Source organism: Myotis nattereri (assembly GCF_964212035.1).
Source record: "Myotis nattereri genome assembly, chromosome: 10".
In the NCBI taxonomy this organism is placed as follows: domain Eukaryota; kingdom Metazoa; phylum Chordata; class Mammalia; order Chiroptera; family Vespertilionidae; genus Myotis; species Myotis nattereri.
In genome coordinates, this window is record NC_138085.1 from 65,963,975 (window position 1) to 65,980,099 (window position 16,125).

General features: G+C 50.3%; 1 protein-coding gene across 1 annotated transcript in view; it reads left to right on the forward strand.

The window, feature by feature from the left end:
* Positions 1–16,125, forward strand: part of LOC308525912 (interferon-induced, double-stranded RNA-activated protein kinase-like) — a gene marked incomplete at its 5' end in the record, with an annotated part of 96,589 nt that overhangs the window by 40,972 nt on the left and 39,492 nt on the right. Inside the window, one exon of the mRNA XM_081100787.1 lies at positions 1,329–1,452. Coding sequence (XP_080956913.1) covers positions 1,329–1,452 — 124 coding nt within the window. The remainder of the gene's footprint in view (positions 1–1,328; positions 1,453–16,125) is intronic.

Below are 16,125 nucleotides of genomic sequence, written 5' to 3' on the forward strand. Positions count from 1 at the left end.
AGGACTCTTCCATACTGCTGTTCTGAGACCTCTGACCCCCTCCAACTTGAGGTGTGGTCTCATGGTTGTGACTAAACTAAATTAAATGACACTTGGGTTGGGGGTGTGGTGGGGGTCAACTGGGAGGTTCAGTGGGGGAAAAGGGGGATATATGTACTATCCTCAACAATAAAGTAATATTAAAAGAAAAATGACACTTGAGTTCCTGAAAATAATGGTATGCTGAGGTTAGAGCAGAATCCTTGCTTTGCTCATTCCCTACAAACAGCATAACCTCATTGTTTCTCCTGTAGAAGCCCCATTTTCTTACTGGCTTTTTCTTCCCCCTTTGAACATCTCTGAGAAATTCACCAATCACCTTTCCATTTCTGCCTTCATATGTTTTGATTTTTAGGGAATTTTTAAAAATCACCACTTAGTGCCTTTATGCCAGATCTTTAAAGGAAGCAACAAAAAGTTAGAAGTTGCCTGGGAAATGCAACCTGAAATGTCAGCCAACCCTGGTTATTCTGACAAATTGGTCAGCTTATTGAAGATTTAAATTACACAAAGACATGAAATACAAAGCTACCTTAATGTGCTTTAAGGCCTTTATTGATGTGTGTGTGTTTTCTAATCATAAGTTAGATTTACTATTTTTTGGTATTTCGGTAAATAATGTCCATCATTTTTCCTAGGTGTCTTTATAAATGCAAAATTGGATAGAAAACATATGCTGATGCTCCAACTACTAATGTAAAGAGGGCAAAACATTTGGCTGATTCTTTGCATCTCTACAGCTAATATTTAAAATATTTCAAAGGTACGTACTGCCTTTGGATGTATTTCTTGTACTTTATAATTTTCTCTCAAATTGCTTTGAGGTTTGACTGTGCTTGCACGATGTCAAGACAACCAATCACATAGCAAAAAGATTCTCCATTCTGTGTCCCACCTGTGTCCCATGTATTAATCTCCTAATTGTGTGTGACTGTGAATTTGGTAAATGTGGAGAAATGGATGTGGCAGTTAGCACACGGAAACTGAGCCACTGTGGAGAAGCATTTAGTTGTAGTTACACCCCCTGAAGGGCTCTCTTTCTTCCAGAAAGGTGATTCAGGATCCGCTGACGCTCCCCTGGCTGGGCCCTGTGACTGTGGGAATCGCTTCTCAATGGCACTGTAAGTGTGTACAGACAGCTGTGATATTTAAGAAATTCAAATTGCTACCTGAAGGAGCACATTTTTATGAAGAATGTTTATTGTTTAAAAAGAATTTAGGGAAATAAGTTTCTTATTAACAAAAATAGAGAGAATTCATAAACTAATAGTTCCTCCCTTTTCTTCTAGCAATTCTGAATCACGCTCTGCAAGTGGATTTTCAGGAAATGGATCAGAGGAAAATGATGACAGTGACAGAGTTACCAATGCTCTTCCATCTTCTGTGGTACAGTATTCGTCTCCAAACTTCCTAGTTAGTCTGAATCCCCTTTGTGCTTCCTCATTTAAAAATTACCTTCAACCGAATTTTTCTATTTTTATCCCATGTGCTCTCACTACCTAATATTTGGGGCTTTTGACGCTCTTCTTTCTTTATGAACCCACGTCCCTCACGTGTAGAATTCTCCCACCTGTCACATCCATCTTTCTCTCCCTACTGGCCTTCATATTTTCAAATATTCCTGTGATCTTGCTTTTTATCTTATACCAACTGAGCAGTAATTAATTCATTCATATAGCTCTGCTTCTATTTTTAAAAAAATCAGAACTAAACTTAAATAAAAATGAAACAAGTAAGATAAATTTTGTGGTGATGATTAGTGTTAACAAAAGTTATCCTATTTATAAGAAAAAGACAACTCAGTAGAAAAATGTGCAAACGATCAGCAGAGAAATTTCAGAAAAGAGATACCCAGATGGTCAAGAAACATATGAATGACATGCAATTCAAAAGAACAGTTGGATGCTATTTTAAACCCACAAGGTTGGCAAAATTTGAGTCTAGCAATACTAAGTGTTGACATAACTATGTAACAGTTATCTTATATAATAAACTTCTAATATGCAAATCAACTGAATGATGGAAGGACAGGTTCATATGACACACACTCACCACCAGGGGCAGATTCTTAACACAGGAGCTGCCCCCTGGTGGTCAGTGTGTTCCCACAGGGGGAGCCCCCCTTAGGCAGAAGCCCAGCCAGCAGCCGGGCTTGGCTGGCAAGTGCAGTGGTAGCAGGAGCCTCTCCCACCTTCGCGGCAGCCTTAAGGACTCCTCCCGGGCTGTCCAACCGCTGGCTGAGTCCCACTCTCCCAAGAGGTCCCAGACTGCGAGGGGTCGCAGGCTGGTCTGAGGTACCCCCTCCCTCCCTTCCAGTGCATTAATGTTGTGCACCGGGCCCCATGCTGCTGGTACAAGTAGCAATCAGCGCAACCATTTTGGAGAACAATTTGACAACATGTATTAACGTTGAGGGTGCGCATGCTATCATGTCAAGGAGTTCCCTTCCTGGGGATATTTCCTAGAGAAACACATGCATGTGTGCACAGAGAAACAGGTGTAACAATATTCTGTGCAACATTGGTTGTAATAGGAAGAAATTAGAAAAAAATATTGCTCATGAACAGAATGGCTAAATTACTCTGTAGTGAAGTCACCATGCAATACTGAGGCTGGCGGGTGATATGAGCACAAGAAACTTAGTCTGATGCTCCCCACTCTGTGTCACTATATTTAGGTTGAAGAAGAAATCCACAAAATCTACCAGAATAATAGTGAATATGAATGAAAGTAGTTATGTGGCATTAATTTTTAAGAGATATATTGAAGACTCCTCTTTTTTGCTAAATACAAAAATTAATTTGTACTAAAAGTTAAATATGAGCATTGCAGTTTTTAACTGGTGATCAGATCAGAAACCCTTGGGGAACTGCTTTAAACTAGATCTCTGGGCTCCATCTGTGTCGTGATTAGCGCTGTGACTGATGGGATGCACGCCTTCTTGCTGAGCTCTGCCGGCCAGAGGATTAGCAGGGAAGCCGTCCTCTGTACCTGGAGGATCAGTGCTTCTTCAGAACGTGCCCTACAATGGCCATGTCTGTCTGGTTGCTATAATAGAGGAGAACATTGACATAAGCAAGTAAACTGGGTAGCGGGGTTCAATAAGAGTACAAAGATTGATGAGCTTATGGTAAAGAACTGTGGTTACAGAACCTGCGAGAAGTACAGGAGGAGGTAAAGCAAGAAAAAGCAATAGGGCCCTTGCCAGGTGGCTCCGTTGGTTGTAGTGTCATCCCACACACCAAAAGGTGGAGGGTTAATTCTTGGTCAGGGAACATACCTAGTTGTGGGTTTGATCTCCAGTCAGGGCACAACCAATCAATGCTTCTCTCTCACACTGATGTTTCTCTCTCTCTCTCTCTCTCTCCCTCCCTCCCTTCCTCTCTCTTTAGAATAAAAACCAAGCAAACAAAAAAGCATATCCTAGGGTGAGAATTAAAAAAAACAAAGATAAAAGCAATAGAATTGATTTAATCATTTGAAACAATTTTTCGTTTTCTTTTGTTATAGAGTGGCGTCAGAAAAAGTTTGGAGAACGTGGAAATGTGAGTATCATTGTACAGAGGCGACCTGGGCACGCCACCCTGTCTCCAGGCTCCCATTCCCTCTGCGGACCTGCTCTTCCCTGCAGCGCTGGCAGGCCGTGCTCTGCTCTCTTCAGACCTGATCATCACCCTGGACTGGCCAGCCCTGCTTCCTGTTCTCTGCGGCCCTGCTCCTCCCTGCTCTCTGCAGACCTGATCATCGACATGACGACTGGCCGGCCCTGCTTCCTGTTCTCTGCGGCCCTGCTCCTCCCTGCTCTCTGCAGACCTGATCATTGACAGGATGACTGGCCGGCCCTGCTTCCTGTTCTCTGCAGGCCCTGCACCTTGCTCTCTGCGGGCCTGCTGCTTTCCTGCGCCATCCATGGCTTGCCTCACCGCACAGCAGTCCCCATCGCCTTCATCTGCACGTGCAGCCTATAAAGAGGTAATATGCAAATGTGTTCCTTCGTGACTGGTACTGAGCCCTGGACAAATTTGCATATTACCTCTTTATATATATAGGATTATCTTTTGAATTCCACAATAATGAGGTTTCCTATTGCCTGTGATTCCTTTAGTGCTAAAAATGCCCTGCCAGATAGAAGCTAAAAGGCACACACTCTCTGTCACTTAGAAATTTAAAATCTTGTGCTATTTTCTTCAGTTTGCTTACGTGAACCTGGAGATTTATAACACTCGGCCTGTAATGTATTATAAAATACACAGGGTTTATGGTGCATCATCTTTCTAAAACCTGAAATCTCTGAATACCACAAACACCTGGCCCAAGGTTTCAGAATAAGGATCTGCAGACGTACCATTACTCTCAGGAACCCATCTTACTCATACCCAAAGCTGCTCTGGGTGTGAGGAAGGTGGGCATGTAACACTTGTTAGTGATCTCTTAGGAAAATGGTCGCATAGTATTAAAACAAGATTCATTAAAAATAGTTAAAAAGAAACCTGCTGGGGCTACCCACTCCCCAACTTGTAAGTACTTTTTGAAACAAGTCAGTTCAGTACCCTATAAGTTTGTGCATAGATTTCACTTAAATTCAAACTGGCTTGTCATTCTGATGAGGAGCAGTTACTTTGAGTTAAAAGTACTGAGGATGCAAAGCATTTGTTAGGACTTCGGGTTAAGTAGTTGATAAGGACTCTTCCATACTGCTGTTCTGAGACCTCTGACCCCTCCAACTTGAGGTGTGGTCTCATGGTTGTGACTAAACTAAATTAAATGACACTTGGGTTGGGGGTGTGGTGGGGGTCAACTGGGAGGTTCAGTGGGGGAAAAGGGGAATATATGTACTATCCTCAACAATAAAGTAATATTAAAAGAAAAATGACACGAGTTCCTGAAAATAATGGTATGCTGAGGTTAGAGCAGAATCCTTGCTTTGCTCATTCCCTACAAACAGCATAACCTCATTGTTTCTCCTGTAGAAGCCCCATTTTCTTACTGGCTTTTTCTTCCCCCTTTGAACATCTTTGAGAAATTCACCAATCACCTTTCCATTTCTGCCTTCATATGTGTTGATTTTTAGGGAATTTTTAAAAATCATCACTTAGTGCCTTTATGCCAGGTCTTTAAAGGAAGCAACAAAAAGTTAGAAAGTGCCTTGAAATGCAACCTGAGACGTCAGCCAATCCTGGTTATTCTGACATATTGGTCAGCTTATTGAAGATTTAAATTACACAAAGACATGAAATACAAAGCTACCTTAGTGTGCTCTAAGGCCTTTATTGATGTGTGTGTGTTTTCTAATCATGTTAGATTTACTATTTTTTGGTATTTCGGTAAATAATGTCCATCATTTTTCCTAGGTGTCTTTGTAAATGCAAAATTGGACAGAAAACATATGCTGATGCTCTAAATACTAATGTAAAGAGGGCTAAACATTTGGCTGATTCTCTTGCATGTCTACAGCTAACATTTAAAAATATTTTAACGGTAAGTACTGCAATTGGATGTATTTCTTTTCTTATATAATAAAACTCGAATATGCAAATCAACTGAAAGATGGAACAACAGGTCGCTATGACACACACTCACCACCAGGGGGCAGACCCTTAACACAGGAGCTTCACCCTGGTGGTCAGTGTGTTCCCACAGGTGGAGCCCCCCTCAGACAGAAGCCAGGCTTGGCTGTCAAGTGCCATGGTGGTTGCAGGAGACTCTCCCTCCTCCATGCATCCCTAAGGACCCTCGGAGGGCTTTCCAACTGCTAGCTGAGTCCCACTCTCCCAAGAGGTCCCAGACTGCGAGGGGTTGCAGGCTGGTCTGAGGGACCCCCTCCCCGTCCAGTGCATTAATGTTGTGCACCGGCCCCATGCTGCTGGTACAAGTAGCAATCAGCGCAACCATTTTGGAGAACAATTTGACAACATGTATTAACGTTGAGGGTGCGCATGCTATCATGTCAAGGAGTTCCCTTCCTGGGGATATTTCCTAGAGAAACACATGCATGTGTGCACAGAGAAACAGGTGTAACAATATTCTGTGCAACATTGGTTGTAATAGGAAGAAATTAGAAAAAAATATTGCTCATGAACAGAATGGCTAAATTACTCTGTAGTGAAGTCACCATGCAATACTGAGGCTGGCGGGTGATATGAGCACAAGAAACTTAGTCTGATGCTCCCCACTCTGTGTCACTATATTTAGGTTGAAAAAGAAATCCACAAAATCTACCAGAATAATAGTGAATATGAATGAAAGTAGTTATGTAGGCATTAATTTTTGAGAGATATATTGAAGACTCCTCTTTTTTGCTAAATACAAAAATTAATTTGTACTAAAAGTTAAATATGAGCATTGCAGTTTTTAACTGGTGATCAGATCAGAAACCCTTGGGGAACTGCTTTAAACTAGATCCCTGGGCTCCATCTGTGTCGTGATTAGCGCTGTGACTGATGGGATGCACGCCTTCTTGCTGAGCTCTGCCGGCCAGAGGATCAGCAGGGAAGCCGTCTTCTGTACCTGGAGGATCAGTGCTTCTTCAGAACGTGCCCTACAATGGCCATGTCTGTCTGGTTGCTATAATAGAGGAGAACATTGACATAAGCAAGTAAACTGGGTAGCAGGGTTTGATAAGAGTACAAAGATTTCCCTAACCGGTTTGGCTCAGTGGATAGAGCGTCGGCCTGCGAACTCAAGGGTCCAGGTTCGATTCCGGTCAAGCGCATGTACCTTGGTTGCGGGCACATACCCAGTGGGGAGTGTGCAGGAGGCAGCTGATCGATGTTTCTCTCTCATCGATGTTTCTAACTCTCTATCCCTCTCCCTTTCTCTTTGTAAAAACTCAATAAAATATATTTAAAAAGAAAAAAAAGAGTACAAAGATTTATGAACTTATGGTAAAGAACTGTGGTTATAGAACCTGCTAGAAGTACAGGAGGAGGTAAAGCAAGAAAAAGCAATAGGGCCCTTGCCAGGTGGCTCAGTTGGTTGTATTGTTGTCCCACACACCAGAAGGTGGAGGGTTTGATTCCTGGTCAGGGCGCATACCTAGGTTTTGGGTTCAACCTCCAGTCAGGGCACAAGCAATTAATGTTTCTCTCTCACAGTGGTCTCTCTCTCTCTCTCTCACTCCTCTCTCTCTCTCTCTCTCTTTTTCCCTCTTTATTTAGAAAACAAACCAACCAAACAAAAAAGCATATTCGGGTGAGAATTAAAAATAAGAAAAAGATAAAAGCAATAGAACTGACTTAATCATTTGAAACATTTTTTGTTTTTTTTTGTTATAGAGTGATCTCACAAAAAGTTTGGACAACGTGGAAATGTGAGTATCATTGTACAGAGGCGACCTGGGCACGCCCTCTGTCTCTCGGCTCCCATTCCCTCTGTGGACCTGCTCTTCCCTGCAGCGCTGGCAGGCCCTGCTCTGCTCTCTTCAGACCTGATCATCACCCTGGATTGGCCAGCCCTGCTTCCTCTTCTCTGCGGCCCTGCTCCTCCCTGCTCTCTGCAGACCTGATTATCGACACGATGACTTGCCGGCCCTATTTCTTTTTATCTGCAGGCCCCGCTCCTTGCTCTCTGGGGGCCTGCTGCTTTCCTGCGCCATCCATGGCTTGCCTCATCGCACAGTAGTCCCCATACCCCCTCATCTGCGCTTGCAGCCTATAAAGAGGTAATATGCAAATTTGTTTGTGACTGGTCCAGAGCCCCGGACAAATTTGCATATTAACTCTTTATATATAAAGACTAGAGGCCTGGTGTAGAAAAATTTGTGCGTTCGGGGGGGAGGGGAGGGCCTCAGCCCGGCATGTGCCCTCTCCCAGTTTGGGACCAATCGGGAGATAACACCCTGCTGGCTTAGGCCTGCTCCCGGGTGGCAGAGGGCATGCCCAATCCCTAGGTGCAGCCCCTGGTCGGGCTCAGAGCAGGGCTGATTGCGGAGTTGGGGCGCCGCCCCCTGTCATGCACAGAGCAGGGCAGATCGGGAGGTTGCAATGCCACCCCCAGTCACGCTCAGGGTAGGGCCGATTGGGGGGTTGGGGCACCGCCCCCGTCACATCAAGGCAGGGTCGATAGGGTGGTTGCGGCTCTACCCTGTCACACACAGAGCAGGGCCCATCAGGGGGGTTGGGAAGCTCCCCCGTCACGCACAGAGCAGGGTCGATCAGGGATTGGGGAGCTCCCCCCTGTCACGCACAGAGCAGGGCCCATCAGGGGGTTGAGGAGCTCCCCCCTGTCACTCAGAGAGTAGGGCCGATAGGGGAGTTGGGGCACCGCCCCCTGTCACACACAGAGCAGGGCGGATCAGGGGGTTGGGGCGCTGCCCTCTATCACCCACAGAGCAGGCCCGATCAGCGGGTTGGGACCCCGCCACTGTCACACTCAGGGTAGGGCCGATGCCAGGTTATGGCTCTACCCCATCACACACAGAGCAGTGCCCGTGGGGGGAGGGGGCGTTGGGGCACCACCCTCTATCACCCACAGAGCAGGGCTGATCAGGGGGTTGGGGCGCTGCCCCCTGTCACACACTGAGCAGGGCCCATCAGGGGGTTTGGGGCTCCTTACCCTGTCACGCACGGGGCAGGGTTGATCAGGGGGTTGGGGAGCTCCCCCCTGTCACGCACAGAGCAGGGCCCATCGGGGGTTGCGGAGCTCCCCCCGTCACTCAGAGAGTAGGGCCGATAGGGGAGTTGGGGCACTGCCGCCTGTCACAAAAAGAGCAGGGCGGATCAGGGGGTTGGGGTGCCGCCTTCTGTATCACCCACAGAGCAGGGCCGATCAGGGGGTTGGGATGCCGCCATTGTCACACACAGTGCAGGGCCCGTGGGGGGGGGTCGTTGGGGCACCACCCTCTATCACCCACAGAGCAGGGCCGATCAGGGGTTTGGGGCGCCACCACTCTCACACTCAGGGCAGGGCCGATGGGGAGGTTATGGCTCTACCCTGTCACACACAGAGCAGGGCCGATCAGGGGGTTGAGGCGCTGCCCCCTGTCACGCTGATCCCGGTGCCGGGAGTCATATTACCCTTTTACTATGTAGGATAGAGGCCTGGTACATGGGTGGGGTTGGCTGGTTTGCCCTGAAGGGTGTCCTGGATCAGGGTGAGGGTCCCCACTGGGGAGCCTGGCCAGCCTGGGTGAGGGGATGATGGCTGTTTGCAGCTGGTCACACACCCTTCAGGGTTCGGGTCCCCACTGGGGTGCCTGGACACCCTGGGTGAGGGGACGATGGCTGTTTGCAGCTGGTCACACACCATTCAGGGTGGGGGTACCCACTGGGGTGCCTGGCCAGCCTGGGTGAGGGGATGATGGCTGTTTGTAGCTGGTCACACACCCTTCAGGGTGGGGGTCCCCACTGGGGTGCCTGGCCAGTCTGGGTGAGGAGCTGAGGGGTGTTTTCAGGCTGGCGGGTGACTGAAGCTCCCAACTGCTCCTTTTTATCTTTTTTTTTTTTTTTTTTTCAATTCTGGGCCAGCTTAAGCTCTGAGGCTCCAGCTCTTAGGCCTCCGCTGCTGAAAGTAGGTATCTGGTTTGTTTCAGTTCTATCATCGAAACTCAGTATCAACTCCAGCTCTGACTCCAGCTCTGAGATCGCAGCAGGCTGAAAGCTGGTTTCTGGGTGTTTTTTTTTAGCTTCTATATTTGTTAAAATGTTTCAAACTGCAGGCTCAGAGGCCTGCAAGGCAGGCGGGGAACGTTGGTTTCCTCTGTCACTGAAGCAAGCAAGCCTCATGTTAGTTTCAAGCTGCCTGGCTGCCATCTTGGCTGGCAGTTAATTTGCATATCTCCCTGATTAGCCAATGGGAAGGGTAGCGGTCGTATGCCAATTACCATGTTTCTCTTTTATTAGATTAGACTAGTGGCCCGGTGCACGAAATTCGTGCACGGGGTGGGGGTGGGGGGTTCCCTCAGCCCAGCCTGCACCCTCTCTAATCGGGGAACCCTTGGGGGATGTCTTGACTGCTGGTTTGGGCTCGATCCCTGGGATCCCCCTAACTGGCAGCTGGACATCCCTTTTGCAATCTGGGACCACTGGCTCCTAACTGCTCACCTGCCTGCTGACCTGATCTCCCTAACTGCTCTCCCTGCTGGCCTGACCCCTCTTACTGCTCTCCCCTGCCAGCCTGATTGTCCTAACTGCTCTCCCCTTCTGGCTTGATCCCCCTAATTGCTCTCCCCTGTCGGCCTGATCGCCCCTAACCACCTCTGCCTCATCCCCGCCACCTTGGCTTTGTCCAAAAGGACATCCAGAAAGTTGTCTGGAAGTTGTTTATTCTAATTAGCACATTACCCTTTTATTAGTATAGATTGATTTCAGAGAGGGAGGGAGATAGAAACATCAATGATGAGAATCATTGACTGACTACCTCCTGCATGCCCCACACTGGGGATCAAACCCATAACCCAGGCATGTGCCCTGACCAGGAATTGAACTCTGGGCCCTTCAGTCCTCAGGCAGAGGCTCTATCCATTGAGCAACACTGGACATGGATATACTTTCCCTTTCCACTGGGACGTGTTCTGTTTGCTGGAGCTGAAACACTGAAGCTGTCTCACTGGGGCAGAGTGGGGTGCAGTGGGTTGGAGTAGGTGAAGCCCCCTGAAAGCTGGAGGGGGCCTTGTTTAACAGCCAGACTTATGTGAGTCAGATCTCCTTCCCTAGTTCTTCAATGATGACAGCAGCTCAGCATATTTGCTCTGGGGCACCTGGCTGTTCTCTGTTCCCTGTGTGTTAGAGATGGTGGTCCTAGTCACTCAGCAGCTGGCGGTACTGGGAAAACGTTGCCATGCTGGTGGAAGGCGGGTGAATGCTCCCAGAGGCCTTGATGGATGTGGCGGGCATGTGCATGGTCAAGTTCAGTTTGTAAGACATCCCCCTCCCACCCCCCGTCTCCTGCTGCCGGGCGCAGGCCCCATGAGACTGCATCAGCAGCGGTGGCGGTGAGGCCAGGAGGTGGCGAGGTGGACCTGAGGTCTGTGTGCCTGTCTGTGCGCCTGCCCAGCTCCCGCACACTTTTTGCTGTTGACAGCTCAGGCGCACTGGCAAATATCGCTGTCCCCTCACCCTGACACTTCTGCAGTGTCATGATCTTTCAGTTTCTTGATGTTCTGCTTGTGCTGCTCAATTTCTTTCTGCAGATGCTCAATCTCCTTTTTATGATGAGTGATCTCTTCTTCATGTTGTTTCTTCAAGGCTGCCAGCTGTTCTTTAATCCACTCTGGGAAGTATCCTTCCTCTTCAGCCTTCTCCTTTTTTGTGAAGGTCCCCATGGCTTCCCTGATTGCGCCTGCCTTGGAACTGAAATTATCTGACCATTGCAGCCAAAGCCTCTGGCTTGCATGGCCCTTACCCCCCACACTTCAAGCCGCAGATGTGCCACTGACGCAGAGACTGCCCTGGTTGTCAGTGCCGCGCAGTTCCGGACCACCCCACTTAGTTTTAAATGCAAACCTTCCTTGGATAGGTCTTTTTTCCACGGTGATCACGGGGTAGCAGGCCAGCCGACACCCATGCTTGGGAGGGTCCGGGGGTGCAGGCTGGCCTGCACCGGGGCTCTCTCTGCCCCCGATTGCCATGGCGATCACGGGGTAGCAGGCCAGCTGGCACCCACAGCCCCAGGGGTCCGGGAGTGCTGGCTGGCCTGCGCAGCGGCTCTCTCTGCCCCGCATTGCCACGGCGATCATGGGGAAGCAGCTCTCTCTCCCTCCAGTCCACAATGCAATCACTGATCACTGGCCGTCTTTGCCTGCCCCCCACCTCTTGCCTCATGGCTGGGTTTCCCATCCTTTTCGCCTCCAGCATTGCGGCTGTGTATGCAAATTAACCGCCATCTTTGTTGGTGGTTAACCGCCATCTTGGCTGGCAGTTAATTTGCATATTGCCCTGATTAGCCAATGGGAAGGGTAGCGGTCATACGCTAATTACCATGTTTCTCTTTTATTAGATTAGACTAGAGGCCCGGTGCGCAAAAATTTGTGCACTCGGGGGGGAAGGGGAGGTCCCTCAGCCTGGCCTGTGCCCTCGCGCAGCCTGGGACCCCTCGGGAGATAACGCCCTGCTGGCTTAGGCCTGCTCCCAGGTGGCAGAGGGCAGGCCCAATCCCTAGGTACAGCCCCTGGTCGGGCTCAGAGCAGGGCTGATTGCGGAGTTGGGCCGCCGCCCCCTGTCATGCACAGAGCAGGGTGGATCGGGAAGTTGCGATGCCACCCCCAGTCACGCTCAGGGTAGGGCCGATTGGGGGGTTGGGGCACCGCCCCTGGTCACACTCAAGGCAGGGTCAATGGGGAGGTTGCGGCGCCACCCCCTGTCACGCACAGAGCAGGGCCCATCAGGGGGTTGAGGAGCTCCCCCCCCACCCCCACCCCCCGTCACTCAGAGAGTAGGGCCGATAGGGGAGTTGGGGCACTGCCCCCTGTCACACACAGAGCAGGGCGGATCAGGGGGTTGGGGCACCGCCCTCTATCACCCACAGAGCAGGGCCGATCAGGGGGTTGGGACGCCACCACTCTCACACTTAGGGCAGGGCCGATGGGGAGGTTATGGCTCTACCCCATCACACACAGAGCAGGGCCCGTGGGAGGGGTGGGGGTTGTGGCGCCGCCCTCTATCACCCACAGAGCAGGGCCGAATCAGGGGGTTGGGGCGCTGCCACTCTCACACTCAGGGCAGGGCCGATGGGGGAGGTTATGGCTCTACCCCATCACACACAGAGCAGGGCCCGTGGGAGGGTGAGGGAGGTTGGGGCGCCGCACCCTGTCACACACAGAGCCGCAGGGCGATCAGAGGTTGGGAGCTCCCCCGTATCAGGCACAGAGCAGGGCTGATCAGGAGGTTGGGGCGCCTTCCCCTGTCACGAACAGAGCAGGGCCGATCAGGGTGTTTGGGCGCTGCCCCCTGTCACGCTGATCCCGGTGCCGGGAGGCCTATCGGCTCCATGATCCCGGTGCTGGGAGGCATATTACCCTTTTACTATATAGGGTAGAGGCCTGGTGCATGGGTGGGGCTGGCTGGTTTGCCCAGAAGGGTGTCCTGGATCAGGGTGGGGGTCCCCACTGGGGTGCCTGGACAGCCTAGGTGAGGGGATGATGGCTGTTTGCAGCTGGTCACACACCATTCAGGGTGGGGGTCCCCACTCGGGTGCCTGGCCAGTCTGGGTGAGGGGCTGAGGGCTGTTTGTAGCTGGTCACACACCCTTCAGGGTGGGGGTCCCCACTGGGGTGCCTGGCCAGTCTGGGTGAGGGGCTGAGGGCTATTTTCAGGCTGGCGGGTGACGGAAGCTCCCAACCGCTTCTTTTTTTCTTTTTTCTTTTTAATTCTGGGCTAGCTTTAGCTCTGAGACTCCAGCTCTTAGGCCTCCGCTGCTGAAAGTAGGTAATGGAAACAATGTATAACTCCAGCTCTGACTCCAGCTCTGATATCCCAGCTCGCTGAAAGCAGGTTTCTGGAGATTTTTTTAGCTTCTGTATGTTACTATGTCTCAAACTTTCAGCTCAGAGGCCTGCAAGGGAGGCGGGGAACGTTGGAGTCCTCCGTCACTGAAGCAAGCAAGCCTCATGTTCAGTTTAAGCTGCCTGGCTGCCGGTCGCCATCTTGGCTGTCAGTTAATTTGCATATCTCACTGATTAGCCAATGGGAAGGGTAGTGGTTGTACGCCAATTACCATATTTCTCTTTTATTAGTGTAGACTAGAGGCCCGGTGCACAAAAATTTGTGCACACGGGGGAAGGAGGGGTCCCTCAGCCCGGCCTGTGCCCTCTCGCAGCCTGGGACCCCTCGGGAGATAACGCCCTGCTGGCTTAGGCCTGCTCTCGGGTGGCAGAGGACAGGCCCAATCCCTAGGTGCAGCCCCTGGTCGGGCTCAGAGCAGGGCCGATTGGGGAGTTGGGGCGCCTTCCCCTGTCATGCACAGAGCAGGGCGAACGGGAGGTTGTGATGCCACCCTCAGTCACGCTCTGGGTAGGGCCAATTGGGGTGTTGGGGCACTGCCCCATGTCACACTCAAGGCAGGGTCTATGGGGAGGTCGCGGCGCCACCCCCTGTCATGCACAGAGTAGGGCCATCACGGGGGTTGGGGCTCCGTACCCTGTCACGCACAGAGCAGGGCCAATCAGGGGGTTTGGGGCTCCGTACCCTGTCACGCACAGAGCAGGGTCAATCAGGGGGTTGGGGAGCTCCCCCCGTCACTCACAGAGTAGGGCCGATAGGGGAGTTGGGGAACCGCCCCCGTCACACACAGAGCAGGGCGGATAAGGGGGTTGGGGCGCCGCCACTCTCACACTCAGGGCAGGGCTGATGGGGAGGTTATGGCTGTACCCCATCACACACAGAGCAGGGCCCGTAGGGTGGGGGGCGGGTTGGGGCGCCACACCCTGTCACACACAGAGCAGGGCCCTTGGGGGGCGGGGGGGTTGGGGCACCGCACCCTGTCACGAGCAGAGCAGGGCGGATAGGGAGGTTGTGGTCCCACCCCCTGTCACACACAGAGCTGCAGGGCGATCAGGGGGTTTGGGCGCTGCCCCCTGTCACGCTGATCCCGGTGCCAGGAGGCCTCGTGGCTCCGCTGATCCCGGTGCTGGGAGTCATATTACCCTTTTACTATATAGAATAGAGGCCTGTTGCATGGGTGGGGCTGGCTGGTTTGCCCTGAAGGGTTTCCTGGATCAGGGTGGGGGTCCCCACTGGGGTACCTGGCCAGCCTGGGTGAGGGGATGATGGCTGTTTGCAACTGGTCACACACCCTTCAGGTTGGGGGTCCCCACTGGGGTGCCTGGCCAGTCTGGGTGAGGGGCTGAGGGCTGTTTTCAGGCTGGGACTGAAGCTCCCAACTGCTCCTTTTTTCTTTATTTTTTTTTTTTATTCTGGGCCAGCTTTAGCTGTGAGGCTCCAGCTCTTAGGCCTCCGCTCCTGAAAGCAGGTATCTGGTTTGTTTGTCTGTAATCGAAACTCTGTATCAGCTCCAGTTCTGAGATCCCCGCTTGCTGAAAGCTGGTTTCTGGGGTTTTGTTTAACTTCTATATTTGTTACAATGTTCAAACTGCAGGCTCAGAGGCCGGCAAGGCAGGCGGGGAACGTTGGAGTCCTCCGTCACTGAAGCAAGCAAGCCTCATGTTAGTTTCAAGCTGCCTGGATGCCGGCCGCCATCTTGGCTGTTGATTAATTTGCATATCTCGCTGATTAGCCAATGGGAAGGGTAGCGGTCGTACGCCAATTACCATGTTTCTCTTTTATTAGATTAGATACGGTTGTCTTTTGAATTCCACAATAATGAGGTTTCGTATAAGGCAGTGATTCCTTTAGTACCAAACATGCCTTGCCAGATAGAAGCTAAAAGGTACACACTCTTTGTCACTTAGAAACTTAAAATCTTGTGCTATTTTCTTCAGTTTGCTTACGTGAACTGGAGAATTATAAGAACTCGGCCTGTAATGTATTACAAAATAGACAGGGTTTATGGTGAGTCGTCTTTCTAAAACCTAAAATCCCTGAATACCACAAACACCTGGCCCAAGGTTTCAGAATAAGGATCTGCAGACGTACCATTACTCTCAGGAACCCATCTTGCTCATACCCAAAGCTACTTCTGGGTATGAGGAAGGTGGTCATGTAACACTTGTTAGTGATCTCTTAGGAAAATGGTCGCATAGTATTAAAACAAGATTCATTAAAAATAGTTAAAAAGAAACCTGCTGGGGCTACCCGGCCCCTGAACTTGTAAGTACTTTTTCTCACATGTCAGTTCAGCACCCTATAAGTTTGTGCATAGATTTCACTTAAATTCAAACTGGCTTGTCATTCTGATGATGAGCAGTTACTTCGAGATTAAAGTACTGAGGATGCAAAGCATTTGTTAGGACTTTGGGTTAGGTAGTTGATAAGGACTCTTCCATACTGCTGTTCTGAGACCTCTGACCCCTCCAACTTGCGGTGTGGTCTCATGGTTTAGTCAGGACCCTGACTAAACTAAATAAAATGACACTTGGGGGCCGGCTGGGAGGTTCGGTGGGAGAAAAGGGGGATATATGTAATATCCTCAACTATAAAGTAATATTAAAAGAAAAAAATGACACTTGAGTTCCTGAAAATAATGGTATGCTGA